The sequence below is a fragment of the Platalea leucorodia genome, assembly GCF_965183815.1.
Source record: "Platalea leucorodia genome assembly, chromosome: 22".
Lineage (NCBI taxonomy): Eukaryota > Metazoa > Chordata > Aves > Pelecaniformes > Threskiornithidae > Platalea > Platalea leucorodia.
The window spans coordinates 5,300,711-5,327,185 of record NC_138844.1 but is presented as its reverse complement, the minus strand read 5'-3'; the positions used below and the strand labels follow the sequence as shown (position 1 = coordinate 5,327,185).

The 26,475-nt window shown below is 68.4% G+C and overlaps 1 protein-coding gene across 1 annotated transcript; it reads right to left on the bottom strand.

Moving 5' to 3' along the window:
• Positions 1-1,102: 1,102 nt before the first annotated feature.
• ARHGAP23 (Rho GTPase activating protein 23) lies at positions 1,103-21,078 on the bottom strand (the record flags this gene model as incomplete). Its single annotated transcript, XM_082331730.1, has 24 exons — positions 1,103-2,125; positions 2,239-2,270; positions 3,766-3,859; positions 3,975-4,016; positions 4,143-4,268; positions 4,474-4,563; positions 4,684-4,757; positions 5,119-5,197; positions 5,662-5,817; positions 5,899-6,017; positions 6,192-6,319; positions 6,668-6,729; positions 7,927-8,226; positions 8,325-8,462; positions 8,625-8,682; positions 8,773-8,884; positions 9,013-9,168; positions 9,944-11,393; positions 12,386-12,440; positions 12,625-12,703; positions 13,122-13,214; positions 14,147-14,171; positions 17,436-17,615; positions 20,782-21,078. The coding sequence occupies 24 exons, from the start codon at positions 21,076-21,078 to the stop codon at positions 1,103-1,105; spliced, it is 4,968 nt and encodes a 1,655-aa protein (XP_082187856.1).
• Between the last annotated feature and the right edge of the window lie 5,397 nt (positions 21,079-26,475).

The following is a 26,475-nucleotide window of genomic DNA, read 5'->3' as shown; positions in this document are numbered from 1 at the left end:
GCCAGCGCGGCGAGGCTGGGGGTCCCCATGCCCATGGCATGTGTGTGCCAGCGTGGCGAGGCTGGGGGTCCCCGAGCCCGTGTGTGCCAGCGTGGCGAGGCTGGGGGCCCCGAGCCCGTGTGTGCCAGCGCGGCGAGGCTGGGGGTCCTCGAGCCCGTGTGTGCCAGCGCGGCGAGGCTGGGGGTCCCCATGCCCATGGCATGTGTGTGCCAGCGCGGCGAGGCTGGGGGTCCCCGAGCCCGTGTGTGCCAGCGCGGCGAGGCTGGGGGTCCTCGAGCCCGTGTGTGCCAGCGTGGCGAGGCTGGGGGCCCCCGAGGCCATGGCACATGTGTGCCAGCGTGGCGAGGCTGGGGGTCCCCGAGCCCCCTGCCAGCCCTGGCCCCCCCAGGCAGCTGCACCGCATCCCCTTCCTAAAGTGCTTCTGGCCTGGAGGGGTAGGAAGGGGAGCGGGGGTGGGAAGGGGGCTTTGCCATGCCGTGCCGTGCCATGCCAGGTCCCGAGCTGCTGCCGGATCGTGGCTCATGGCATTGCAGGGGACGGCAGCGTCCCCCCTGCCGCAGGGTGCCCCTCTGTGCCAGCCCCTCCCGCCACACCCGCTCCCATGCAAACACCCAGCCCAGGGGACCCCACCTGTGGCCAAGGGCCACCCCGGCTCAGCCGCACCCCGGCACAGAGCCCAGACCCCGCGGCCCAGAGCAGGCCCAGGTCAGTGCGAGAGCACCGAGGTCCCCAGGGTCCCCGGCGTGGGGAACGGCTCTGGCAAGGGCAGCCTCGGTGGCAGCACCCAAAGAAGCGCCCGCACTTCGCACCGCCGCGGCCAGGGCCACCACCGCCCGGGGTGGGGACGGTCCCCACGACCCCCCCAACCCTCCTGGCACTGCCCGGGGGCCGGAGCACAGTGGGATGTGGACCGCTGCGGGACCCCACCGGTCCCCAAAGCAAGGGGGACGAGGTGGCTTCGTCCCATCCGCAGCGCGGGGGCCACAGAGACTCTTTAAATAACAGCAGCTTGTCCAGAGCACAATTAAATACGAGAACGAAGGCGAGTCCTTAAATTAAACACTGGGGGGGGGGGGAGCCGCGGGGGGGGGCATCTCAGAGGTCAGAGACACTGGGGGAAGCGCAGGGGGGCCGGGGGGCTGCCCGGGGGGCTCTTGGTGCCCGGCACCTTACCGGCAGCACTGGGCTGTGCCGGGGTGGGTGCCGGAGGCCGGGCTTTGGTGGACTCCAGGCTGCTGAGCCCCGAGTCCTTGTCACGGCAGGGTCCCGGGGAGATCTCCAGCCCCCGCGGCTCCTTCCACTCGTTGAAGTTGAGGTCCTTGAGGCCGCCGGGCACCACCACGGTGTGCCGACGCCAGCTGCTCTTCTTGCGGCGGGTCTCGGGGGAGTGGGCTCGGCGCAGGCGGACCCCCATGTCATCGGCCGAGGCTCGCAGGCGCTGCCGGAGCTGCTCCCGCAGCGAGGGCCGCCCAGGGGGGGCCCAGCCCTGGTCCTCCCCGGTGGGCGCCGGGGTCTCGCCGGCCAGCCGGGGCCGCCCCAGCTTCCTGCGGGCCAGCGTGTCGCACTGGATCAGGCGGTGGGAGTTGAAGGAGGGGCGGCCGGGGGGCCCCTTGTCCTCATCCCCCGTCCCCCCGTCCGCCTGCCCCGGCCGGGGCCGGGCACCCTCCCGGCTCTCCGTGTCCGTCTCCATGTGGCTGAGCTCGCTGCGCTCGTCGTCGGCTTCCTCCCCACGGCTCCCGGCCACCGACTGCACCTCGGAGCACAGGCTGCGATCCATGGTGGACAGGGTGGAGTAGCCCGACACGATGGAGCGGGCGTCTGGCGCCGGCTCAGACCCGGCACCCCCGGGCTCCAGGGAGCTCTCCTGCTCCGTCCCAGCTGGGCTGGGGGCCGCTGGCTCGGCACTGGTGCCGAGGGAGGCTTTGCCAGGTCCCAGGGGGGTGGCTGCGGTCCCCTCGTCCTCCTGCTCCCGGTCTGGGGTGTCCCTGTGCTCCGCGTCGTCTTCGGTGCTGCTCCCAACGCACTCGGCCTCTCTCCTCTTCTTCCTCTTGCGGGCAGCGGCTGAGACGAAGGGGATGGCGAGGAGCTCGCGATGCGGCGGCGCCTTCCGTGACGGCCACGTGCCCTGGGAAGACAGTGACACCGGGGTTAGGGATGGCGGTGCCGGGGTTAGGGACGGGCTCCGTGCCCCAGCTATCCCATCCCTCCCTGCCAGCCCCCGGCCCAGCACCCTCTTACCTTCGGTTTGGCGGAGCCGCCGCGGGTCGAGCCTGTAAAGCAGAGCGGAGAGGGGGCGTCAGCCAGGACCCAGAGGCGGGCACATCGCGGGGAGGGGGTTCAGTGGGTAGAGCTGGGGGATGGTGCTCCGTTCCCCCAAACTGGGACGGGGACATGCCAGGGCCATCGGATGGGCTGGCTCCTGGCAGGGACGCCAGCGCCGAGCAGGTTTGTGTGCTGGCAGCTGCAGGAGATGCCGGAAGGCTGGGGGGGCTCCGGTGGTGCCCAGGGGTCCCCGGCACTGCTTGCCCACTGCAGAGCCCCAAGGTGAGGAGTGGGGATAAGGGGGGGACACGCAGGCACACACAGCCAGGAAACACAGCCAGGACCCCGGCGGCAGGACCCCAACCCTCCCACAGCCACGGGGCACAGAGACCGGGGCTGGGCACGGTGCTGCCACCGCCACATCACCGGGACGGGGCATGGGGAGCCGGCTTGATACCACATCCAGCCTCAGAGCAGGCTCTGGGACGGGCCGTGCCGGAGGGGCTGGGACAGGCTGCGGGGCTGCCCCGGCTCCGCGGAGGGTTAGGGGACAGGTGGGGACACGGGGGTGACAGGCAGCCCTGGCCCCGTTGCCGTGAAGGACAAGGACAAGACGACAGACACCCTCTCCCACCCCGCACGCTCCAGGATGGGGTTAGCAGCTGCTGACGACGAGAGAGGGGGAAGCAGAAAGGGGGTGCTGACCCTCCCCGGGGCATCAGGACCCCCATATCCCGGCATTTGGGTGTGCCAGGACACCCAGCACCCATCCCTGCCAGGGGATGCCAACAGCAGCCCCAGTGCCGCCACAGGCACCGGCCAACGACGTGGGAGAACCAGGGTTAAAGGATTTGGGGCTCCCTGGGGGCTCAGCTGCCCCTGCTGATGCTGGGGACCCTGGGGACAGTGGCCAGGCAGGACAGGGCCCCCTCCCCTCCCGCTGCATCCCCCTGCTCCCGCTCTCTCATGGTCACCCGGCGGAGTTAGTGCGTGAGCAATGCACCCAGGATCAACACTGTACCCGCTCTAGCTCTCGAGGAGATCCGCTGGAGGAGGAAGAGGAGGAGGAGGAGGAAGAGGACAGCACAGAGAAGTTCAAGGAAAGAACGTAAGAAATCAAGTCGAACATCAAAGTCTCCCGGGCTCCGGGTTGGCAGCGTGGGCCAGGGGGGAGCGGGCGCAGGCAGGGGTCCCGTGGGCTGCCGGGGTGCCGCGGCCGGCCGGGTTTATGGAGGGACGAGGAGCAGCCACTGGAGAGGAGGGTGATGGGAGAGGGCAGGGAGGGGGCTCTGCTGGCACCCCCAGGGGGGATGTCCCCACTTTCTGGTGAGGAGGGTGCCAGGACGTCCCGCTCCGGCACGCGCAGGTTTGCCATGGCCACGGTGAGCGGGGCTGGCTCTCCGCAGCGGTGTGAGCATGGGGGGATGGAGCGGCTGGAGAGGTACCCTGGGGTGTCCCGGTGCCAGGACCAGAGGGGCCGGTGCCACGGGCACTGCTCCTCACCTGCGGCATCGCCGGGCGCCGCAGTCCTGCCGATGTTGGGCAGCAGGTACTCGATGTTGGGCACGGACTGAGCCTCCTTCTCATCCACGGGGGTCTGCAAGAGGAGGGGACACGGCGGTCAGGCAGCTGCCAATGGCACCCTGGCTCCCAACCGGGGCTCTGTGCCCCCCTGCCCCGCAGCGAGACCCCCCCGGGGGGATGGGACTCACCTTCTCGCCCTTGTCCTCCTTGTCACTGAAGAACCAGTCCGACTGTGGGGACAGACGGGAGAGGGGTTAGGGACTGGTAAGGAGCGATGGGAGCTCAGCACAGCCAGGGAGCACCATCCCCTGGGGTGCAGATCAGCCCCCTCTTCCAGCCCCGCCGATGCCACTTACATGCTGGATGAGGGTCTCCACGATTTTGTAGCGGTCGGGCATGTGTGTCACCATGTCGGTCATGTTGTCCTCGGATGTCCGCACCAGCGTGGGGCCGAACACCAGGGCCAGGTTTCGGGGCTCCATCTGCAACCGGAGCTGGGGTTAGTGCCACCCGTGGCCACCCCTCAGCGTTCGCCGCTCCATCAGACACCGTCTCTCTTCCCACCCCACCACGAGCTGCGGCTCAGCCCAAGCTGGGGGGGGCTCAAGGTGGGGCAGGGGTCCGGGAGAGCCTGCCTGGTCGCAGGACGGTGCCCAGGGCCAGATGCTCAGGGCGGGCAGATGGTACCTTGTTCTTCTCCGAGTGGTCAGCAATGGTCTTCAGGTGACCCACCAGGAACTTGAGTGTCTCGTAGTAGTGACCTGGCAGGTCCCGGATCTGCGGGGAGGCACCGGGTCACCTCTCTGCTCACCCCCCCACCTTTCCCACCCACACAAGCACCCAAGGGGGGGGTCCAGGGCTCTGCCCCCCGCCCCAGCCCCTGTCCCCGCTCCCTACCAGCTTCCGCAGCGTCCTCATCCTCTCGCTGGCGTCCTCTATCCGGTTGGCCTCGATGAAGTCGTTGTACTTATCTGAAAGGACACAGGGAGGGTCAGAGCCGGGCGGAGGGGAGAGGGCACCCCCCGGGGCCAGGGACCCCCAGGCGCACCGGCCAGAGACGCTGGGGAGGGGGCTGGGGGTGCTGCTCGGGTCCCAGGGGACTCAGCGAGGAGGGGGTCTACAGAGTCCCTCGCCTTGCGTGGGCGCTGGCTCATTCTGTCGCAGGGTCTGGGGACCTGTCCCCAGCGCGGGGACGGGTGGGACAGGCTCTGGGGCTGCCAGTCAGCCCGGTATCAGCCACCGACATGTGGCCATCAGCACAGGGTCATCTGTGGCCGCTTTGGGGGCCCCGATGGCCCTGGGGGAAGCGCACGCCGGGGCGCAGCAGCTCACCGTCAGTGAAGAGGGGCTCGGGCAGCTTTCGGAAGAAGGATTTCAGCAGGCTGCTAATGACGTTCAGATCCTGCCACCGCTGCGGGGGAGAGAAGAGGCTGCTCAGCGGGACCACCCCGGGCAAACCCAGGTGCCAGCGGGAGAAAGTCCCCAAGCCCGGGGGGAGTCCCAGGCCACCGACACCGAGGGGGACACCAGCCAGCACCACAGTGGCCGTGAGGACGGCAGGAGGGCTGTCCCCACCCTGCATCTGGCAGGGAAAGCTCTGTGCCACTGCAGCAGCGTGGCGAGAGGTAAGGGGACAAACGTGTCCCCAAGCTGCCACCTACGCTGCTGCCACCGACCACTAGGCGGCCCTGCCACTCCAGGGAAGGTCACGGTGACGGAGACCGGGATGGTGATGGGAGACAGGGATGGCGACAGAGCCATGGACCGGGACAACAGCCCCAAGAGCATCCCGGAGGCACAGGGACAGGGATGGAGATAAGGATGGGGACAGGGACAGGGATGGGGACAGGGACATGCAGCCCGCCCTGCCCTCACCTCATCCTGCAGGTTGATCTCGGTGGCTCCCTTGTTGAGCTGCTCCTGCAGGCTGGACACCACGGCGTTGTTCCCGGGCACGCGGTAGATGCCCATGTACTCCAGCCCTCGGTCCTCCACCACCTTGCAGCAGGCTTCAACGATCAGGGGGACGTTCTGCAGGGACATGGAGGGGGTGACGGAGGTGCCGGGGCCGTGCGGGGTCCCCGAGGGCTGGCACCACCAGCACGGCCGTACCTTGTTGTCCGGGGCAGGCTGGCAGTCCTCTAGCCTCACGCCGAAGGCCCGGGGGGCAGATTTCTTGTTCTTCTTCATGATATTGATGCCCCATGGGGCTTTTTGGGAGCCGCTCTCATCTGGGGAGAAAAACCCACAGGATCATTTGCTAATGAGCTGGGACAAATGGGAAGAGCATCCCTGCTGTCCCACAGGGATGAGCATGATGGCAGCCCTGGGGCGAGGCTCCCCTCCTTGCAAAGCCCCCAGGTTTGCCGTGCCGGGGTGCCCCACGCCGCAGGGATGGGACCTACCTTTCGTGACGGCCGCATCCTGCCTGGGGGACCGGGGTGTGCTGGTTCCCGTCTGCTTCAGGAACTCGGCTCGGATCCCCAGCCCACGAGAGCCCTTGGGCGAGGAGTCGGGCTTGGCACCCGCGGGGCTGCGGGGAGAGCGGGGGGCTCAGGCGGGGCACGGTCAGGGGCACCAGCCCAGCACAAAACCTCCCGGCAAACACCAGCACCTCTCCCGGCCTGCCCGGCATCCTACCCGTGCCCATGGGGCTGCACCCCACACCGGGTGACGGGGACCCTTGCGGAGCACTGAGCCGCTTTAACCCTTTGCTCGGTGCCAGTTTGGCTGAACCAGACCCTGCTGGCACCCCGAGCGAAGACGGGTGCAGCCGGCACCTCCGGCGCTGCCCCATCAAGGGAGGCACTGGCTTTGCTGCATCACTTTAAAATTGAGGTCAATAAAGCGCTCGGGGGTCTCGGCGCCCCCGGGTCCGTACCTCACTTTCCGGTAGTCGTTTAACTTCTTGTTGATAAGGGCCTGGCTGGCAAAACCGGGGTCCTGGGGAGGCAGAGAGAAGAGGGGAAGGGAGAGCTTGAGCAGCGCGTCCACCGGAGGCCCCAGGCAAGTCCACGCTCTGCCGGGCACCGCGCGGGGCCAGGCAGGACCAGGCGAAGGCAGGACCGGGTCCCCGCTGCCCCGAAACAGCCGGCGCCCACCAGCGCTTGCCGCCCCGCTGCGGTCTGCGGTGCTTCTTGCCGCGGCGCAGGGCGGCATGTGGGCTCCGAGCCGGACGCGGAGGCTCGGGGACGGGCGCATCCCTCGGCAGCACGCACACCTCCGTCCGCCCGCGCCAGGCGCACCCGCTGCATCCCGCAGCTTCCAAAGACACGCACCCATCCCTGCAGGTCACTGCCCACCTGGCAGCACCACAGCCCCGGCGGGCACCCAGATGGCCCCGCGTACTCCGACCTGGCAGCACCTTCCCTGTGCTGGCACTGCCGCTGCTGCCAGCCCCGCGGAGCCTCCTGCGCCCTCCAGAGTGGGGCTGTGCCGCAGAGAACCAGAGACCGCTCCGAGCTCAACGGACCCTCCAGGGCCGGAGCCTGCCATGACCCTGGCACGAACGCTGCAACCAAACGAGGCCATCCCGCGCACCACGGGCATGGCCAGCCCAGTGCCGGCACATCCAGCCCTGCAGATCCGCCACTGGAGCCCGTGGCCCCGGGGAGCAGCTCTCCCCATCTCAGACCCGAGTGACCCATTGCACAGACCACAGCTGCCCATTGAGGGTCCAGCCCCGACCTGGCGCCAGCCTTGGCAGCCGGCAGCACCGTGCAGGCACCATGCCCAGTGCAGGCAGGGAGCTCCCTGCCAGCTCTCTCTCCACCAAAGGAGACACAACACACCATGTCACACTCCTGTCCCACTGCACAACCAAATGCCACTGACAGATCCGGCGCCGACCCTGCCTGGAAGCACCGCTGCAGCGCGCGGAGAGCCACGCCGCCTCCACCGAGCGCCCCGGCGCACCCTGCCCCAGCCGAGGCCGGCGGAGCCGCGCTCTTCTTGGACGCCGTGACACCCGCGAGCCCCCGTGCACCCCTGGGAGCACGGCACGGGCGAGCCCCACACCGGCCGACGGCGCAGGGGCCGGCCGTGGCCTGGGGAAGCAGCACAAGGCAAAGAGCCGGAGAGAGCCGAGGCGGTTAGTGCCGGGAGAGCCAGAGGCAGCCGGGAGCCCCATGTGGCTCTCACCTCGCCCTCGGCCTTGCTGTTCTCCCTGATGACTTTGATCCAGGCCAGCATGTCTTCCCGATCCTCTGCCTGAAAGAGATATTCACAGAAGTCAGCGGTCGTCAGCCGGAAGACGTGCTTCCTCTTGGTCTCGCTGTAGGAGATGTCCACCAGGCACGCTCGGATGCTGATCGGCGGCTCCTCCTCACCTGGGGCCGGGGCGCAGGTCACCGCCTCCCGCCTGTCTTTGCACAGGTACAGCGAGTGGGTGCGCAGCACGGCGAAGACGCGCTTCCACTGCCGGATGCCTCCACCGACCTTCTGCGGGGAGAAGGGACGGGGCACGGACCTCAGGGCTGCTCGCGGTGGGGAGCGTCCCCCCCGCATCGCCGGCCGGGCTCAGGGGGGCACCCGCCTACCTTCCCCTTTTTGGTGAGGATCTGCTTGCAGTGGAGCCAGCCCTCCTTCCTCACGGCGCTGAACGGGACGTCCGAGAGGTCGGAGGTTGAGTGTCTTTTGGAGCGGGCGTCTTCGGACGTGCCGAGGCTGTCCAGAGACTGCGGGGGGACCGGAGGGCACCGTTGGGGCGATGCCATCGGCACGCCCTGCTCCACCAGTGCCCCAGTCAGGCAGAGCAACCCCGGGCTACCCTCCTATAGAGGTACCCGGGTGGGGGGCACCCCCAGGACCCCCAACCCTCCCCGGCACACAACACTCACCCCATCGGTGAAGAAGCTCCTCAGCATGCGGAGGCTGGGGACCCGGCTGGGCATCCTCCTGGGGGGAGAGCAGCCCCCGTGAGCGGGACGGTGGGGAGGGGACGGGAGCCGCGCGGCGGCAGGACTGGAAGGAGGGGTCCAGCCCTACCTTAGGATCTTCCCCTCATCCCGAAATGTGTTCAGACCATCGTCGCAGGACTTGGAGCGCTCGGTGGTGATGGCCAGGAGGTAGGATGAGCGGCGGCCGGCTTTGATGCTGCCTGTGAGGGGGAGAAGGGCAAAGCACACTGCTCAGCCCGGCAGGCATGGGGCAGAGCTCCAGGTCGGGCGGCTGCTCCTCCCCGTCCTGCCCCCCACCGTGGACGGTTCCCCCCACCCCAGCACTTACTGCAGTCCTGGGAGTAGTGCCGGCTCAGGGCAAAGGCGAAGGTGGGCGAGGAGGGGCTGGTGGCGACGGCGGGTGCCGAGTTCATGGCGCTGGAGACCACCGAGGAGGCGGGGACGTGCTTGGCCTTCAGGTCGATGCTGGGGCTGGTGGGTTCGTCTGCAAGAGGGGCGGGCAGCGTTGCAGGAGGGGTTGGGGCAGGGTAGGTCCCCGCTGGGACCCCCCCCGGCACTTCTGGCAGGTGGTGGGTTTGCAGGTGCCCGGGCTGGGCTGGGGAACACGCTCCCACCCCCAGCGAAGCCAGGAGCTGCCGGTGAGCCCGGACCCTCACCCAGAGCAACCTGTGGCCCCCCCATCCCCACCCCATCCCCTCCCTCCCTGTCTGGCCCCGGGGTCCCTCCCTGGAGCAGGCACGGGGCAGGCTGCGGTGCGGGAAAGGGGCAGAGCTGGCGGCTCCCCCAGACCCATTTGGGTCCCCACGGGCAGAGGTGGCCAGGCAGGGAGCTCCCAAGTGAGACAGGGAGCGGGGCATCCCGGACACGTCCCTGTCCCCACTTCCAAGCATGGCAGGAGCGTGCAGGGCTCCAGTTCACACCCAGCTGTGCCCAGTAAGAAGTACTAGGGGCTGGGCAGGGGGTGCAGGACAACAGAGGGAGGGATGAGGCTGCTCGAGCCTGAACCCTGGCACCCCATCACCAACACCTGCAGCCCTGCTTGGGGACAGCATGCCCAGAGGGGTGTGTGACACTGCGGGGTGCTGGGCACTGCGGGTGCTGCTGGCGCGGCCCCTTCCCATCTCCATGTTGGCCACGGATGGATGCTCTGAAATTGTTTAAGGCACCCTGTCCCCCAAATGTGCCCTCCCTGGCACGGGACTTACTAAACCCGGCTCCTGGAGGCAGCCACCCTCCACCGGCGAGCCGCCCCGACTCACCGATGAAGGGGATGGACGCCAGCGAGTCCTCAGGGGCCGCCAAGGGAGCCACGCGCCGGCCTTGCCGCTCGGCTGCCGGCCTCTCCCCTTTGCCGCTGGCCGGTGGGGGGTCGCAAATGTCCGTCTCCTTCACCCCCTCGGGAAAGACAAAGTTCATCTGCCGCAACGGGGGTGGCATCTTGCGGCCCGTGGGCGGCTTCTGCCGCAAAACCACCTCTTCCCTCCGCTCCTCCGGCTGCTCGGGCACCCGGCTGCTCTCCGCACGCTGCTCCCTGGGTGCGGTAGGGACCGGCGGGGGACCGGTGGGTGGCGGGACGGCGGGGACCACCCTCTCTGGGAGCGGGGCAGCCGACCGCTGCGAGATGCTGAAGGTGGGCAGGCCACCGAAAGCTGGATCACGGAAGGAGAGGGCGTGCAGCAGCCCAGTGCGGCGCTGGAAGGATGGGCTGTAGCTCCGGTAGCCGATGTAGCCCGAATCATCCGCACTCTGCAGGTTGGGCTGCGATGGGTGCTTCTGCACAGGCGCCGGCTCCCGTGAGGAGGAGGAGGAGGAGGAAGGCGCGAAGGAGCTGTGCGGGATGGGCTGCCCGACGGCGGCGACGGTGGCCCGGCAGACCCTCTCAGGTGGCCACGCAGAGCGGTCGAGGTGAGGGGAGAGCAGGGCGCTGGGCTCCAGCGCCTCCATGGAGCGCCCGTACCTGCCCAGGTAGTGGTCGGAGCGGGCGCGGGGCGCCCAGCCCTCGCGGGAGGGCTGCAGCAGGGTGTCGTGCGAGGCGCTGTGGGGCCAGCCCCGGGGGGCCGCCGCCGAGCCCCCCAACCGGTCCTGGGACACGCTGCGGTAGCGGGGCGGCATGGCGTGCCGCCGCTCCTCCGAGGCGCTCCGCCGCGTCTCCTGGCTGCAAAACCAGCGGGACAGAGCCTGCTGGCACTCCTGCCGGCCGGGCGCCCGCTGGCTGCCCGCTGCCTCCCGGGGGGGCCGCCCGGCCCCCACCAGCCCCCCGACGCCCTCCTTGAAGCCGCAGTGAGTCCGGTGCTCCGGGAGGTGCTTGGGGACCCCGTAGCAGGAGGGGGTGGCGGGAGGGATCCCATAGCGGTCGGATGTGATGTTGCTGGGGCAGCTGGTGCGGGAGAAGGAGCCGGGGTGCCCGTGGGGTGCGGTGGGGCGCGGGGAGGGACCCCCGGGCTGCGGCTCATCGGGGCGGTGCGCGGGGCTGCCACCCGTCTCGCTCCGGGTGCTGGTGAGCGTGGCCGTGCTGAGTGGGGACGAAGGGCCCGCGGCGGCGGGGCGGTGCGTGCGGGAGTCCGGCGGCTGGCCGGGGGGGGGCTCGGCACCCCGTGCCTGGAAGGGGTACGTCTTCCGTGGGTAGCAGATGGGAGGGGGCTCAGGGATGCTCTGCGCCCCGCCGGAGTACGGCTCGTTGCCCTTCAGGTAGGCATCCTGCGAATACGCCTGTGGGGAGATGGGGAGGTCAGGGTGGGGGGGCCAGGGCCGCAACGCCCCGCTCCCACCGCAGGCAGGGTGCCACGGGGATGCTCTGCTCCACCCCAACCTGCAAGCAAACCTCCCCGTTGGGGCAAGCTGGGCAGGGCTGGCTGCAGCCCCCCCGCTCCCACTTTCCCACGGGGTCCCCACGGCACTGAGCAACGCTGCCACCGCCACCAGCCCTTCCGCTCTCTCCGCCACCCGGCCGCCCTCCCTTCCCCTTCCCTCCTTCCTAAAATACCCCGGCACGGCTGGCCGGGCCCGGCTCTCCCTTCTCACTTTTCACAGGCGCCTCCAACTTCACGCCCAGGGGATCCTCAGAGCCCAGGGCAGGCACAGACGTGAGATCCCCCCCTCGCCAGGGCTGTGAGACCCCCCAGCCCAATGGGTCCCCCAGGCTGGGGCCAAGCAGTGGTGCCACCTACTAGCCAAGCCTGGGGTGGGTGCTGGCAGCTTTGGTGGCAGCATTGCCAGGAGAGCCCCGGGAGGGAGCCGGGGCCGGAGGAGCACCAGGCGAAGCCCCACGCACACCCATCGGCTCGGCCACCCTGCTAGGGACACCGCTGCCCCAGCTCACTGACAGCAGAGCAGCTTGGGGTGCTCCAAGGATAAGCCAGACTCTGAGACCCAGAGCAACTCACCCTCCAGCTACGCCTGAAGATGCCCCCCAAAAAAACAGGGGCCATGTCCCCCATCCTTCCTGCCTCAGACCCCCGGTACCTCCATTTCCATGCCCACTGCTGCTCTAGGGACGCTGGTGGGGCCCTGTCCCCAAGTGTCCCCAGCAAGATAGGGACGCTTGGCCACCCCCACCCAAGGTGTGGGAGGAGCGTGGGCAGGGACAGAGCAGCCCCTCAGGTTTGGTGGGGCAGGAACGCCGGCACAGCCTGGGAAAGCCACGCTGGGGAACTTGAGCCCTGGAATCAGCCCGGTCCCCGGCACCCGCCCGGCAAACTCACCAGCTGGAGGATGTCCTCGTCTTTGGGCATGATGGAGAGCTCCAGCATATCGTCACTGCGGGGAGAGGGGACGGAGGGGTCAGGGTGGCTGGGGTGGGTCCCCACCTGCCCCCGGGGAGGCCAATCTCACACTCAGCCGGCTCTCCCACAAGGGGACAAATGTCCCTGTCCCCATGCGATGGTCACAGCACACCGCTGCCTGTCCCTGGTCCCCTGCAGCAAGAGGGAAGGGGACTCACCTGTTCTGGATCAGCGCGATGACCTGCGAGTAGGTTTTCCCGATGATGCTCTCCCCGTTCACCTTGACCAACCGGTCCCCTGCAGAGCCAGCAGAGAAGACAGTGTCACTGCAAGTCAGTGGGGAGGTGGTGGCACTTGGCTGTCCCCACGGTCGCTCACAGCAGGGTTTGAACATGGACAGGGCTTTTGCCAGGGGCAGAGCCAGGTCCCATGTGGCAAGGGGAGCTGTGGGGACCCCACAGCCAGCCTAACCCGTGGGGACCCCGATGCTGCTCTGGGCATCCCAGCCCAGGGATGAGAAAGCAGAGCCCCCACAGCACCAGGGAGCAGAGGGAAGGCAGGGGAAAGAAAAGAAGGAATGCAAGAAAAAGAGCAAAAGAAGCAAGAAGGTCCCCAGCAGAGGAGGGAGAGCATCGCGCGCATCCCACGAGCAGCCTGGAGCCATCTCTGGCTCCGGGACCCTGCCAGCCCGGCCACCCGGCGTGCCCCCGCTCACCGGTGCGCAGCCCAGCCTGGTGCGCCGGCCCGTCCTCCCGCACGTTCTTCACGAAGATGGTGTCCATGGGCTCCAGGCGGCTCCGGGGGGGACCTGCTCCCAGGGACAGAGTGTCAGGGAGCTGCCAGCACGGCCGGGCCCGTCCCACGACAAGAAGCACGTTTGGCCCCTCGCGGTACCCTCCTCATCTTGCCAAGCCCACGCACGGCAGCCCTGCCTGCACCTGGGACCTGCGGAGCACAGGCCCTGCCCTGGGCAAAGCCCCCATCTCGGCGCAGCCCCCCGGCACCCATCTCCCCCAGGAGTAGCTGCTCCCCGGCGTGGCTGCAGCCACTGTCCTTTACAAGAGCAAAAGCCATCAGGTGCTGCTAGAAACTGGAGGGTGGGTGGGCCAGGGAAGGACGGCAGAGGGATGGTGCCGACAAGGGATGCTGAATCCCTCGGGGACCGCCTGGAGTGAGGTCGGTGTCCCCCCAGCGCCGACGGGCACTGGGTGCCAGGTCTGGTCGCTGCTGCCCGCACCCACCCTGGCCCCCAGGGACCGCGGCCCCGGTGCCTCGTCACACTGCCGGCGTGCCGATCCGTTCCGACACCTTCACATTCGCTCACGTCACCGTCAGCCTCCGGGAGGAGAGCGGGGCCGTGTCCCTGTCCCCAGATACCCCGTGCTCGGCCAAGCCACCCGCCGCAGGGACCGGTGCTGGCCACGCCGCAGCCCCTCTGGCTTCAGGACAGACCCCCTTGGGCGCAAGGTCTAGCGAACCTCCCAAGGGCTTTGGGGACACCGAGCCCATCTGCCGCGCCAAGTGCCACCGAGCTGCCACCGAAGCACCGCACCGCTTCACCGCCAGCCGATATTTAGGGCCGCGGTACAGCCAGCAGGGACGTCACACCGCGTCCCCTGGCCACAACACCCACTGCAACCTGTGACAGCCCCGCACTCCCAGACCCCTGCGCCCACCGATCCGGGCGGTGACGTCCCCCTGCGTGGGGGGTCCCCACGGCGTCACAGCGCCGGTGCTCACCTGCTCGGTTCCCGTTCTCCTCCTCCTGCCAAAAGAAGAGAAAAACACTTATTTGGTGGCCAGACCAGGGCAGCCACGGCAGGGGGACCAGGAGGGGACTGGGAGGGGACCGGAGGGGTGCCAGCCCCACGAAGCCCCTCACAGGACCTGTGCGTCCCTCTGCCCTCCGCTGCCCCTGGCTAAAATTACCTCCTGACACCGGATCCGGCCGGGCCACCCGCGCAGCCCCGTCGGTGGGCAGGGAGTGGGACCCGCCACAGCCCCCAGTACCCAGCTGCTGGGGAAGGGGCCGGTTTTGGGGCAGGGGAGCGGGAAGGGGCCCAGCCAGCACAGGTGGTGGCATCTCGCCCTTCTCCTGGGCCACCAAGCCTGGCCAGGGAGAGCCCGAGCCCCCGCAGCGGGGTCCCTTGGGAGGGATGGAAGCGTCCACTGGCACGCACACCACCGCAGCGCCCAGGCAGTGGGTCCCGGTGACAGGGACCCCCGGGAAGGGGACGGCTTTGCGCAGGCGTCCTCGGAGGGGCACCGGCCGCCAGCGGGGCTATATTTAGCCCTGCAATTATTCAGCGGAGGGAGCGTGTCCCTGCGGGGGGGGGCCATGTCTGCAGCTTCCCGCTGCATGGAGCGGGCTGCCAGGGCTGCAGCGGGTGCTGCAGGGGAGATGGCGGAGGGCTCCCGGCACCCCCTTCCCAGCCACGGGCAGGGGACAGCCCTGGGAGCCCCGTGGCTCTGTCCCTTGGGGTGGGAACCGCATACGTGGGCTCCGGTCCTTGTCTCTCACATCCTCCCACGGGGATCCCGCTGCAGAGCCATGCTGCCCGTGGGGTGCCCAAGCCGGGGCAGGGCACAGGGTGCTGGCACCCACGTGGGGCTGCATCCATGCCACCGAGCCCCCAGCCCTGCCAGGGAGCCAGCTGCACCCTGGGTTGCTTGGCCCCATGCGCGGGTCCCATGGAGGGACCCAGGCACCTGGAAGGGGATTTCTCACTCCGCAAGTGCCGGATCCTGCCGTCTCCAGGGGAGGCAAGAGTTCGGCTCCAGTCAAGAGGTTTCACCAGCCTCAGCTCCCTCCCCAGTCCCCAGCCAGCACATGGCAGTGGGGACACAGTCCCCATGTCCCCAGGGAGGGCAGGTCCCTCCAGGGTGCTGGGAAGGGACTGGTCTCCATCCCAGTGTTCCCGGTGAGGAGGAGGAGGGAGCTGGAGGCATCTCTCCATGGTGCCCATTGCATGGTGGGAAGGAAAAGCCACGTCCTGTGGCCTCAGCACACATCCACCACCATTGCCCGTGCACCGAGTGGCTGCCACGGTGTCACGGCAGGAGCACGGGGCCACCAATGGCCCCTGGAGGCACAGACTCGCCCCTCTCCCTGCCCCTCCTCACCCTGCGGCACCCTGGAGCCCTTGCCGGCCCCCGGGGCAGCCCAGCAGCCCTGCTGCCAGGGCTGGGGCCGAGCCTGGGCGCGGCGGTGCCAAAGCACGGCACGGTGAACGTGGCTCTGCCATCACCCTCCCTGCTGAGTCAACCCCACCGAAACTCAGCCCCTGGACCTGGCCACCCGCCGGCACCCGCGGGTGCTGAGCCAGCCCCGCCGCACCCTGCCCCGCCGGCCCGGGAGCGCTGGCTTCGGCTCAGACGGGTGCCGGGAGCTATTCCCAGCCCCTTTCCAAGAGCATCTCCACCTCCCGGCGCTGATCTGGCTCCTTCCCACGCAGCCCCATGTGCTCCCGCCCTGGCGGGACTCAGCCCTGGTGCCCAGCGCCACAGGGCAGGATCAGTCCCTCGCGCTTGGAGGACGCCTTAGGAGGACGGTGGAGAGGTGGAAGCGAGCGGGTTGGTTTGGAGCAGGTTCGAGCCATCCCCACGACAACAGCTCCTTTGCAGAGTCACGCTGCTGGAGACAGGTCGGGTCCATGTTCCCGCTGCAGGCAGGAAAGCGCAGGCAGGAAGGATTTGGGGAAGCAGAATAAGAAGCCTGGGAAAAGCGCTGTGACGGAGGACGCTGAGCGGGGACTCCAGCGAGTTGCTTCTCCCCACCCTGTGACTCACTTCCCACTGCAGCTCCCAGCCTGCGGGGAGGAGGCAGCGAGTGCCGGGCCATGGGGCAGCCGGAGCCGTGGGGCAGCCGGAGCCGTGGGGCTGTGGGCAGCTGCGAAGCTCTGGGGGTGATGGGAGCATCCAGGTCTGCCCACACTGGAGCAACGGACCACACAGCTCCCAGACGCTTCTCCCTTCATCTGCATGAAGCTGCCGCTACAGAAAATGGAGCAAGAGGGGGATTTCAAACCCCAGGGGCTTGGAGCTGGCACGGCAGGAGAGCTGGCTCGTCACCTTTGGGCGCAGAAGGCATGATCCACACTGGAAGCTGCTGGGTGGTTTCGCAGGGTCCTTCCATCCCAGAGGGGAAAGGTGCCGCCCAGATCAGGGCTTCTTGATGGCTCAGAGGGCACAGGAGGTGACGGCCAATTCGGGGTTTGGTTCCCCCCAAAAGGCAGCACCTGGGAAGGGTCCAGGCTGCAGCTGAGCCAAGACACGATTGCAGCCGCTGGGTCCCGGGGCAGATCCAGCCCAAAGCCTCCCACTGGCAGCCAGGAAATCGGGAGGCAAAAATCTGCTGCGCTAGAGGTGGTGAGCACCGGCGGGGCCGGGCACGTGCCCCTCGCTGGGCGAGGACCTGCCGGCACTTCCCTGTGCTCGAAGGGATGAGCCGATGCTGGTCGGAGGAGGAGGAGGGATGTGATGAAGGGCTTGAACAGCATCCACCAAAGCACCTGCTCCCAGGCTTGCCTTCATGGTGGCCATGCGTGGTTCACTTCGCCTTGAGCGACGTCCCGCTGCGCCGAGCCTCTCCCTGGCCTCGGGGGCTCTGAGTGCCTTTTCCTGACGTTCCCAGGGATGCCGGAGCCATCGTTCAGAGCTGAGGGATTCTCAGCGTTCAGAGCTGAGGGATTCTCTGTGTTCCCGCAGACAGCCGTGTCCCCCGCCAGAAAGGCTCTGGGACATCTCCAAAGATGCTGCCAACTCACTGCTCGCTCAGAGCATGTCTCCCAGCAGCTCCACGGGCTCCTCCATCCCAGGGCCACCCATGGGTGGGGGCAGCCCCAGGCACCCCAACAAGGCAGGCGATGGATGGTCCTCTCTGCGGTTCCCCAGACTCCTCCTGCCCACCCCCAGCCCATACACAAGCATCCTGCACCCAACCACGGCACCTCGGAGTCCCCCTCCAGCCGCTCCGGGAGTTCCCGTGGACCCCCCAGTCCAGCCCAGTCCCCCCAGGTCCCAGCCCTACCTTGGCGGTGGAGTGCACTGCCGACTCCGGGGGGTAGACAATGAAGTGGCGGAGGGTGAAGCCGAACCCCCCCTGCGAGCTCTTCCGCAGCACCACCGTCTTCGGGCCCACCCAGGGGAAGGGCCCCTCTGGGGGTGCGTTGGCATTCGGGGATGCCCCATCTCTCCGGCCCGGTGTTGGCTGTAGGGGACGAGGAGGAAGATGTCACTTTTGGGCAGTCAGCCCCCCAACCAGCCCCCTGAAAATCCCATGCTGGGGGCTGAAATCTGCTGGAAAAGCTGCTCCGCTCCTTGGAACCCCCTCCCTACTCCTGGCCCTGCGGCAGCAAATTTCAGCCCCCAAAGAGCACCCCACCAGCATCCCCCGAGACTCCTCATGTGGGACCTTTTGGGAGAAGATGCATGGAAAGGAAATAAAAAAAAAAAGGAGGAAGAAATGAGCTGTGCCCCGGGGGTCTGGATGGGACCCAGGAGGCAGCGCGGCAGGAGAGATGGGGGTGGATGGGGGAGTCAGGGACAAAAAGTCCCCTTCCAATGACGCTGCGCTAATAACCTCGGGCAAGCCGGAAAGAGCCGCCCAGGAGGTGGCTGGATGAGTGATGCTTCCCGAAACGGGGCAGGAACCTGGCACCGTGTTGGGCACTGGCAGGGCACGCTGCCTGGAGCAGCAGATGGGGCCAAGAGGGACGGGCTCCGTCCCACAGCCCCCGGGGCTGCTGTTGGGAGGGGGGAACGGCGCCACGGCAGAGCCGGAGCAGCCGCGGGCATCTCGCCTGGCACCCGGGCAAGGGGCTTGGAGACAGCAGGAGTCCCGAGACCTTGGCGGGGTTTGGGAGGGTTTAGCACAGCCCCGGTGAGGGATGTTGCTGCTTTCCGTGGCTGCACATCTGGCTGCACATCTGGCTGTGCATCCGCCAGCCCTGCTGAGGTGGGAACAGCCCCACAGCTGAAGGCAGCAGAGGGCCCTGCCCACCGCCCCGGCCGTGCCGAGCTCCACTAAAACTGGGGAAATCATCAACCTGGGAGCAGGTAGGGACAGACAGGGCCACGGCAGCCGGGCAGGAGGGGATCTGCTGGGGTCCTGCCCAAGGGCCATCTCCTTCCCCGCTGGAGCAGCTGGAGTCAGCCCATCCCGGGGCGAGAGTGTTAAAATTCAGGCGCCGTCTCGGTTGAACCGATGGATGGGGAACGGGGAGGGAGAGGGACACACAAAGAGACGAGGCACAAAAAGCCTTTGTCTGCGCCTGTGCTGAGTGGGCCTTTTCGCTGCCGGTGGGGAAATCTGAGGGCATCTCGGCAGGGCCAGGCTGTACCCCCTGGGCCGGCACGTCCCGCACGGGGCCCGGCTGCAGGTGGGCTGGGGGTCCCGTCCCCCTGGGGACAGGGTCCCCGTGGTGAGGGCACGGCTCTGGAACTGCAGCCTACGAGGCATTGCCCTGGCACGGCAGCCACGGACCCACTCCACCACCGCTGGAGCAAACCCGGGAGGTACAAGGGCTTTGGACGCTCGCGGACACCACAGATACCCCAAAACATAAAGAGAGCTGCGATGCTCCAAACACCGGCACAGGAGAGCCAGAATACACCATTACCAGCACCAGACGGGGGGCAAAGCTCCCCATAAGCCCCCAAGCCCTCCCTGCACCGCACACGCTCTGATCGGTGACCCAAAACCAGATGGCAATGGGCGCCCCACACTCCCACGGGGACCCCCATCGCTTTGCCCCGGGCCACGAGCATCCCGGCGCGGCGCCTGTCCCCATCTGCGCCCTCCATTGTGTCGGCCGCTGGCTCGCCGGATTATTTTTAAGCTGACAGCTGAATGTGCCCTGCTGATTTTAACCGGCACAGACAAGCCTCAGAGAGGGCAGGATCGGTGGAGACACCAACGGCAGCACCGACCGGCGGGGATGGGGATGTGTCGCTGTGTCACGGGTGCGCCCGTGACACAAGGACACGTCCCCAGCTGTGATGTACCCATTACAGCATCGGTGGTCCCCTGGCCCTGGTCCCATTGAGCCTGAATCCGGCCTTTCAGCTGAGCAAGAGGAGATACCTGCATCGCAAACAACCCTCCCAGGCTGCTTTCCGACTCCGTTCCAAGGTCCCGTCACTCACGGCAGAGGAGGGATGACTTGGGAATGCTCCCATCCCGTAGGGAGCCAGCGCCCTGACCCCACTGCCAAGGATGGGCGTTCGCCTTGCCCTGATTAAGTCTCCTTTGGGATTTTTACAGCCTCAATGTGGTGCCTCTCCCCCTCTGGATCCCAGCTCCCCCTTGTCCCCCCAGCCCGACGGGGGAAGTCGTCTGCTGCAGAGACCCAGAGGGACCCTGCAAAGGGCCCTGCAAGTGGGTGAGCAGAGCAAACCATCCCGGACCGCTGTGCCTCAGTTTCCCTCTTTACCCACCCTGGCTTGGAGCTTTTTGGGCTGCAAAGCCCCCAGCCGCAGGCTTGGACACCCCTCACGCGGGCTCATGGCCCCGCAGCCGCTCCAGCTCCCCCGGCAGTGGGGCTGACACCTGATTTGTCACCTCGGCCATTTGTCCCCAGCGCCCCAGCCCCGCTCCCCACAGGCAGCCAGTTACCTCCCGGCTCTTTGGCTTTATTTTAACCTCAGCCCGGCCGTTTCTGCTGTGCTCCCCCCAGCTGCGTCCTGCTCATTAGCCCAGCTCCCCCAAGCCCCCGTCCTGCGAAGGCTGCGGGCAGCGAGGATGAGGGGCAGCCCCTTGCTCCTTGCAGGAATGGCTCGTGCAAGCGGCTGCGACAGCCCAGCGCTGGGCACGCTGCCCGCCCGGACCCCCGCGCCCAGATGGCCCTAATGCCTGCGAGGTCCCTTGCCCCCCAGCCCAGGTGTCACAGGGTCCCTGTTCCCTATCTCACCGTGCCACCTCACTCCCCCCATGGGGACACGATGGGACAGGTAGCTCCCGCTGGTGTCCCGCTCCTGCAGAAGAAAGGAGTGTTTTCCCTGCGTCCTGCGGAGCCCTCCTGGGGGGCAGGATCCGTCCTCCCTCCCGAGCAGAGCAGCAGGAGCCAAACACCCGGGCACAGCCCTGCCCTCGCTGGCAGCTCCCAGCCCTGCCTTCACAGCCACCGCCAGGGCAGGAGCCCGGACCCCCGAGCCCCGACCCTGACCCCAGCCCTTCCTCCAGCACGGGAGGGGACGAAGGGGACACACAGCTGCCAGGGAGCTGTGACAGCACCAGCACTGCCCCAAGCCACCCCCCACCCAGCTCCACCAGCCCCCTGCACTGGGGGAGCCCCCCATCCCCTGCCCTCCCCTGCAAAGCATCCTCCCCCCAAAACGAGGCGCGACACCCGCCATCCCCGGCACGCGGTTCTCACCCGGCGGCACTTGTCGGTGCGGGGCGGTGCGTGGCCAGGCCGGGGGGCCGGGGGCCAGCGGTGCTCCGGGGCGGCGGCGTGCCGGCGCAGGCTGCTCAGCCAGATGCAGCGGGGCTCGGGCAAGCTGCAGTCCACCCCGACGGCGCGCTCGAAGCGCCAGCCCTTGCCGGCTCGCTCCACGCTCCACAGCCCCTTGCTCACCACCGCCACAGGGCTGGGGGCTGGCGGGGGCCGTGGGGGGCCCCGCAGCACCCGCCGGGACCCCCACTCCCCTCCGCCCACGCTCTCCTCCACCATGCAGCCGCAGTCCAGGCCCGGCTTCGGCAGGCGAGGTGCAGCAGCGTGGGCTCTCAGCCGGCAGCCGGCACAGCCATGGGCTCACCGCCTCCTTCGCTGGCTTCAGCCCCCAAGCTGGGCAGCACGGCGGCGGGGACCGGCTGTCGGGGGCGGCGGGGGGCCAGCTGCACAGTCTCGCATGGCTCGGGCGCCGTGCGGTGCTCCCAGCCCGGCGACGCTGCACGCACAATCGCACGCTTGCTCACACTCCCTGCGAGCAATGCAGCCCTGGCGTGACGGGCGGCAGCCGGCCCCCACCCAGCCACCCGTGCTGTGCAGGGGTGGACAGAGGGTGGGATGGATGGACGGAGGGCGGGATGGATGGAGGGATGGAGGGATGGACGGAGGGCGGGCGGCCACACGCCCTGGCTGGGCTGGGGCTCCAGCTGCTGGCAGGGATCAGCGTGCCCAGCCCACCGCCCCCCGCGCCGAGCCAGCCCCCGCCGCCTGCGGTGTCACTTTGCCCAGACTTTCCCTTTTTTCTTTCTTTCTTCTTTTTTTTTTTTTTTTTTAATCCGCCCCCTTCTTCCTCCATCACCCCGGGCAGCATCCCACCCTCCCCGCTTCCTCCTCTCCCTCCTCCCGGCCCCTTCCTTCCTTCCTCCGCTCGCTCTCCACAGGGCACGGGGCGATGCCGGGGACAGGGAGGGGGACAGCCTGCGGGTGTGGCAAGTGTCCCCCCTGCTCGGTCAGGAGACGAGCCACCACCGGGCTCTGCAAGGGGGGAGCCAGTGGGGGCTCCGAGACACCCCTGGTCCCCTGTCTGTCCCCAGCACCCAGCAGAGTCCGTGCCACAGAGACACATATCCAGCCCCAGGCTCTGCTGGCACAGCACCCCGGGGACCAGCACAGCCCCTTTGGGACTGACAAAGCCCCCCGGGGACTAACACAGCCCCCCGACCCCCCTGCTCGGTGCCTGCGGCAAAGGGCGGTGGCTCCAAGGACACTTCCCACCAGGAGCTGCACCAAGAGTCCCCCCAGCCCCATCTCCCATTTGGCGGGATACCCAAGGCTGCAGGCACGGCGGGTCCCTGTTGTCCCCCAAGCACGGAGCCACCAGCCCCCACGGTTCAATCCTGGCTCCCCAGTGTTGAGCCCACAGGCAGGGACAGCAAACCACCCTCGTCACTGGTGCCCAGGGGCTCCAGGGGGACAAACCACCCTTCCCCAGCCCACCCCGCACCCCCTTCATGCCCCCCGAGCCGCTCTCCACCGCGGCGGCCAAAACACGGGAGGAATAAGGAAAACAGCAGCACCACAGTGAGCCCGGGGCCCACGGACACCCGACCTGGGCAGGGGCTGTGGGTGGGCAGCGTCCCCCTGCCCTGCCTCCCCCCACGCTGCCTGTCCCCGTCCCCGCACAAGGGGGTCCCGCGCCGCATTCCTGCCATGCTGGAGGCCGAGGAGAGGCACGTGCGGCCACGCCGGGGAAATGCCGGGCATTGCTGGGATTGCAGCCCGCAGCCTTGGGGCCAGCCAGCCCGCTCCCGCTCACCACAGCCCCCTCCTCTCCTCCTCTCCTCTGTCCCCCTCCACCCATCAGCAGGACCAGCCACGCACCCGCTTCCCGCAGCCACCAGCCGGGCTGGCACTGGACACCAGCGAGGGGACAGTGCCCAGGGTGCGATGCCACGTAGACCCCCTGCATGCTGGCAGTGCTTCGGCGTTCGGCACGTCCCCAGCGTCTACCCTGGCCGAGGTGCCGTGGCTCTGCCCCAAAACAGCCCCAGTGCCTGCCCCGAGCCCTGCCAGGGGGCTGGCTCGACTGGCTCGGTGGCAGTCGTGTCCCCAGGGACCTGGCTGCACACCCCCCAGCACACCCCGTAACACCGTCCCGGTGCCTCGCACTGGCAGCCCAGGAAGAAACTGGGACAGGGAACCATGGGAGCCAAATCCCTGCCTTTATCCCCTGGCCACCCCCTGGGCCACCCCGCCGTCACCTGGTGCGTGTACCAGGGGTCTCCCATGGGAGCCGCCCCGGGGGTGCCCCACACCTCCGCCCCGGGGACAGGCAGCCTGCAGAGCTGCCGGCGTGTCCCAGCAGGCAGAGCTGCCCGGCCGGGGCAGCGAGACAGGGCTGACAACTGTCGGTGCGAGCAGCACCGGGGGGGCTTCGCTTTCCAGCTGAAAGGGGGGAAAGAGCAGCCTGCCACGGCGGGCTGGCTCCGGCCGGGGGTCCCGGGGCAGCCGGAGCAGGGCCGGCTGCCCCGAGGACGGCAGGTCTGATCCTGCCACCTCCGCTCACGCCTTTCCTGGCAGCGCTGAGCAAACAGGCAGGAGCTGCCCCAGCAGCCTGGGGGTGCGGGGGCCGGCTGGAGAAGGGGTCCCTGGCCCCTGGGGGGTGTCGAGGGGAGGACGGGCCCCAGGATTGTTCCCGCAGCCCAAAGCGGGAAAGGTCAGGCGGCGTTCGCGGGGGCAGATTCCACCCCGAGGAATGTGAGCGCGCCTGGACGCCTTCCAAAATACTTGTGTTTTGCACAGGAGTGTCCTAAATACGCAGCCAAACAGGAGCAAGGGGGAAGGCAGCGTGCTCCCGGCATGCACCGCCGCCGCTGCCAGCACGCCGGGGCAGGCGCGCAGGCGTGGGGACACGCATCCACGCGTGCACGCGCCCACGCTGCCGGCGGGCTGCAGGGCCCTCTGCCGGCATCGCCTCCCTGCCCGCACCCCCAGCCAAACCTGCTGGGAAACTGAGGCACGGAGGAGCCGTGCAAAGGCAGCGCTGCCCCAGCCCCCTGCCTGCCTCTGCCCTCCCCTGCCCCGGCGGCAGGGAGCACCCCAGGCACCGCTGCCTTTACCGGGGGGCTCCCCATATTTTGCACCGATGCCACCCCCCTGCCCCATGGCTCCCAGCGCTCTCCCACCCTGCTCGGACCCTGGTGACACCCCCGGGATGGACCCGGTGGTCCTGGCTGGGGGGGTGACACCCCCCGCCATGTCCTGGCCCCGCCAGCTGCAGCCGTGGGTCCCTGCCAGCGGGGCCATTGCAACCCCTGGCACGCAGCGAGGATAACGTCACGCTTCGGGCAGGAACAGAGGACAGAGGGACAGGCAGCTGCCGGTCCTGCCGCCACCACGGCGTGCTGGGCTCGGCCCCAACCTCCCTCCTCCGGCACCACTTTCCGCAGGGGAAGGAGGTTTCTCCGGCACAGAGCCGGCAGCGCACAGGGCCGGGGGGGCAGACACTAATCCCTCCCGAACGGCGAGCTGAGATTAGGGTCAGAAAAATGAGGTTTTAATAGGATTTTCGGGGAGGAGAAAGCCATGTTGAGACAATAACCGATTTCCAGCCCTTATATGGCAAAGCCGCTGCCTGCTCCCACCTGCGGTGGGTCCCGGCGGGGAAGGGGGGACGGGGGTCCCACCCGCGCCTCTTGGTCCGGGCCAGCTCAGGCAGCATTTGGGGAGGCAGCACCCCTGAAGGGAACCGAGACTGACACTTTCCTGCAGGCGGGGGCTGCCTGCACCCACCCATGCACCCCAGGCAAAGCGGGGATGCTCTGGCAGCAGGACCTGGCCCAGGGGACGCGGTGGCAGGAGGCAGCACGCAGGTGACCGCACCAGGAGCGGCCGGGCAGCCCGCCTGGCCGTGCCCCAGGCTCCAGGATTACCGCCCCGCAGGAGAAAGCATTTTAATTCTCCTTAACCCAAACCAGGGCTGAGGAGCTTTGCAGCTCAGCAGGGATTTGGGGGTGTGCTTGCTTGCTTGCTTGCACACAGCCGGCGTGTGCCCCTCCATCCCCCGGGATGCCCCGGCACAGCGCGGCTGCATCCCCCAGGGAGCGGGAGGGAGGTGGGCTGGGAGCCGCTGGGGAGCGGATGCACATCCCACGCAGGAGCAGCAGCACTGGGAACCGGAGGCAGCAACACCTCGGTGATGGAGAGAAACCCCTCAGGCGCTTCCCAGTAACCCCCCGGGCTGCCGGCAGCCCCCATGCCACGTCCCAGCCTGGGCAGGGACTTATCGGGATGGATGCACGGCCTGTAGGCAGGGTGGGAATCCTGGGGACGACTTTCAGCTGTCAGGAGGGGGGATCCCAGCAGGGTTTGCTCTGAGCATCCACTAAGATGCCCAGCTTTTCCTCTTTTCCCACTGGCCTCACAACTGCCCAGCTGTCAGCAGCACCCAAGCACCCACCGAGCCGCTCACAGCACCGCTGCGCCCAGGCAAACCCCGCAGACCTCACAGGGGAACTGGAGATGGCCGCCAGGACCCACAGCTCGAGCGTGGGGCTCCCCGTCCTCACAGCCAGTCCCGGGGACAGCACAGGACAGGGGTCCCACGGGAGACGCTGGGCTGGCAGCACCGAGCGGCTGGATGGGCGCTGCCAAGGGCACGGCTTGACCCGCTGCCAAATCCCACCCCACGCCAGAGCCACCTGCCTGGCTGGGGACCCCCACCCACATCCCCACCGCCCGAAGCAGCCGGGAGGGGGGTGACGCTGCCCGGGTGACACCAAGCCAAGTGCCAAAGAGAAGCGGAGCGGCGAGGAGGCCGGAGGAGCCGCAAACTGGCTCTCTGACGTTCCTCCCGCTCCGGTTTGGGTGTTAACGCGGGGAAGGAAATCGCCTTGTTCCTTCCCAACGCAAACTTTTATCTTGACAGCGTCTCCTTCACAGCCCCGTCGTCAGCCCGTGCCGGGTCCCCACTTGGCTCCGTCCCCTCCTGACTGCACCGTGACAAACTGAGCTCCCTCCTGGCAGCCTCTGCACCGGGGACACCAGCCCCAGCTCCACGGGGCTCTTGCTCCTGCTGTGTCTCAAAGCGGCAGCTCCGGAGGGCCCTGGCTCGCCCGGCTGAGGGGTCCCTGATGCTACATCGAGAGAAATTTGGGAATGCAGCCAGAGAGCCTTGTCCCCTTTTTTCCTGACCTCTCCTCGCCAGGCTGCCAGCCCCGGTGCCCACCGCAGCTCTCCAGCCACATGGCACTGCCCATGCTGGTCCCCACCACTGCTGGCATCCCTGATCAAGCTCCCGGAGTAGAATCATCCCCGTTCACAGCCGTACCAGTAGCCATAATGCAGGCTGATGCCACCACAGCGCTGCGAGCGCATACACATGGAGCCTGCCCACGCTGCCGGCTCACGTGCCACCTCCGCTCGCGGCCCTGCGTCACGATGCAGCTCCAGCTCAGCCCTCCCGAATGCCCAGCACCACGCTCTGCCTGCGGGAGCCCACCGCAGCACCTCCGGCCCCGGGGCAGAGGCACCCGCAGGGGACAGACCTGCAGGGCTGGGGGATGCTCGTGGCTTCCCAGGGCCTCATCCCGCGGCAGCTCTGCCAGCCGGGGCGGCCGGAGGCAGGTTTGGGGATGCTGCGTCCCCCATTAACTCAGCGGCTCCCTGTGGCGCTGATGG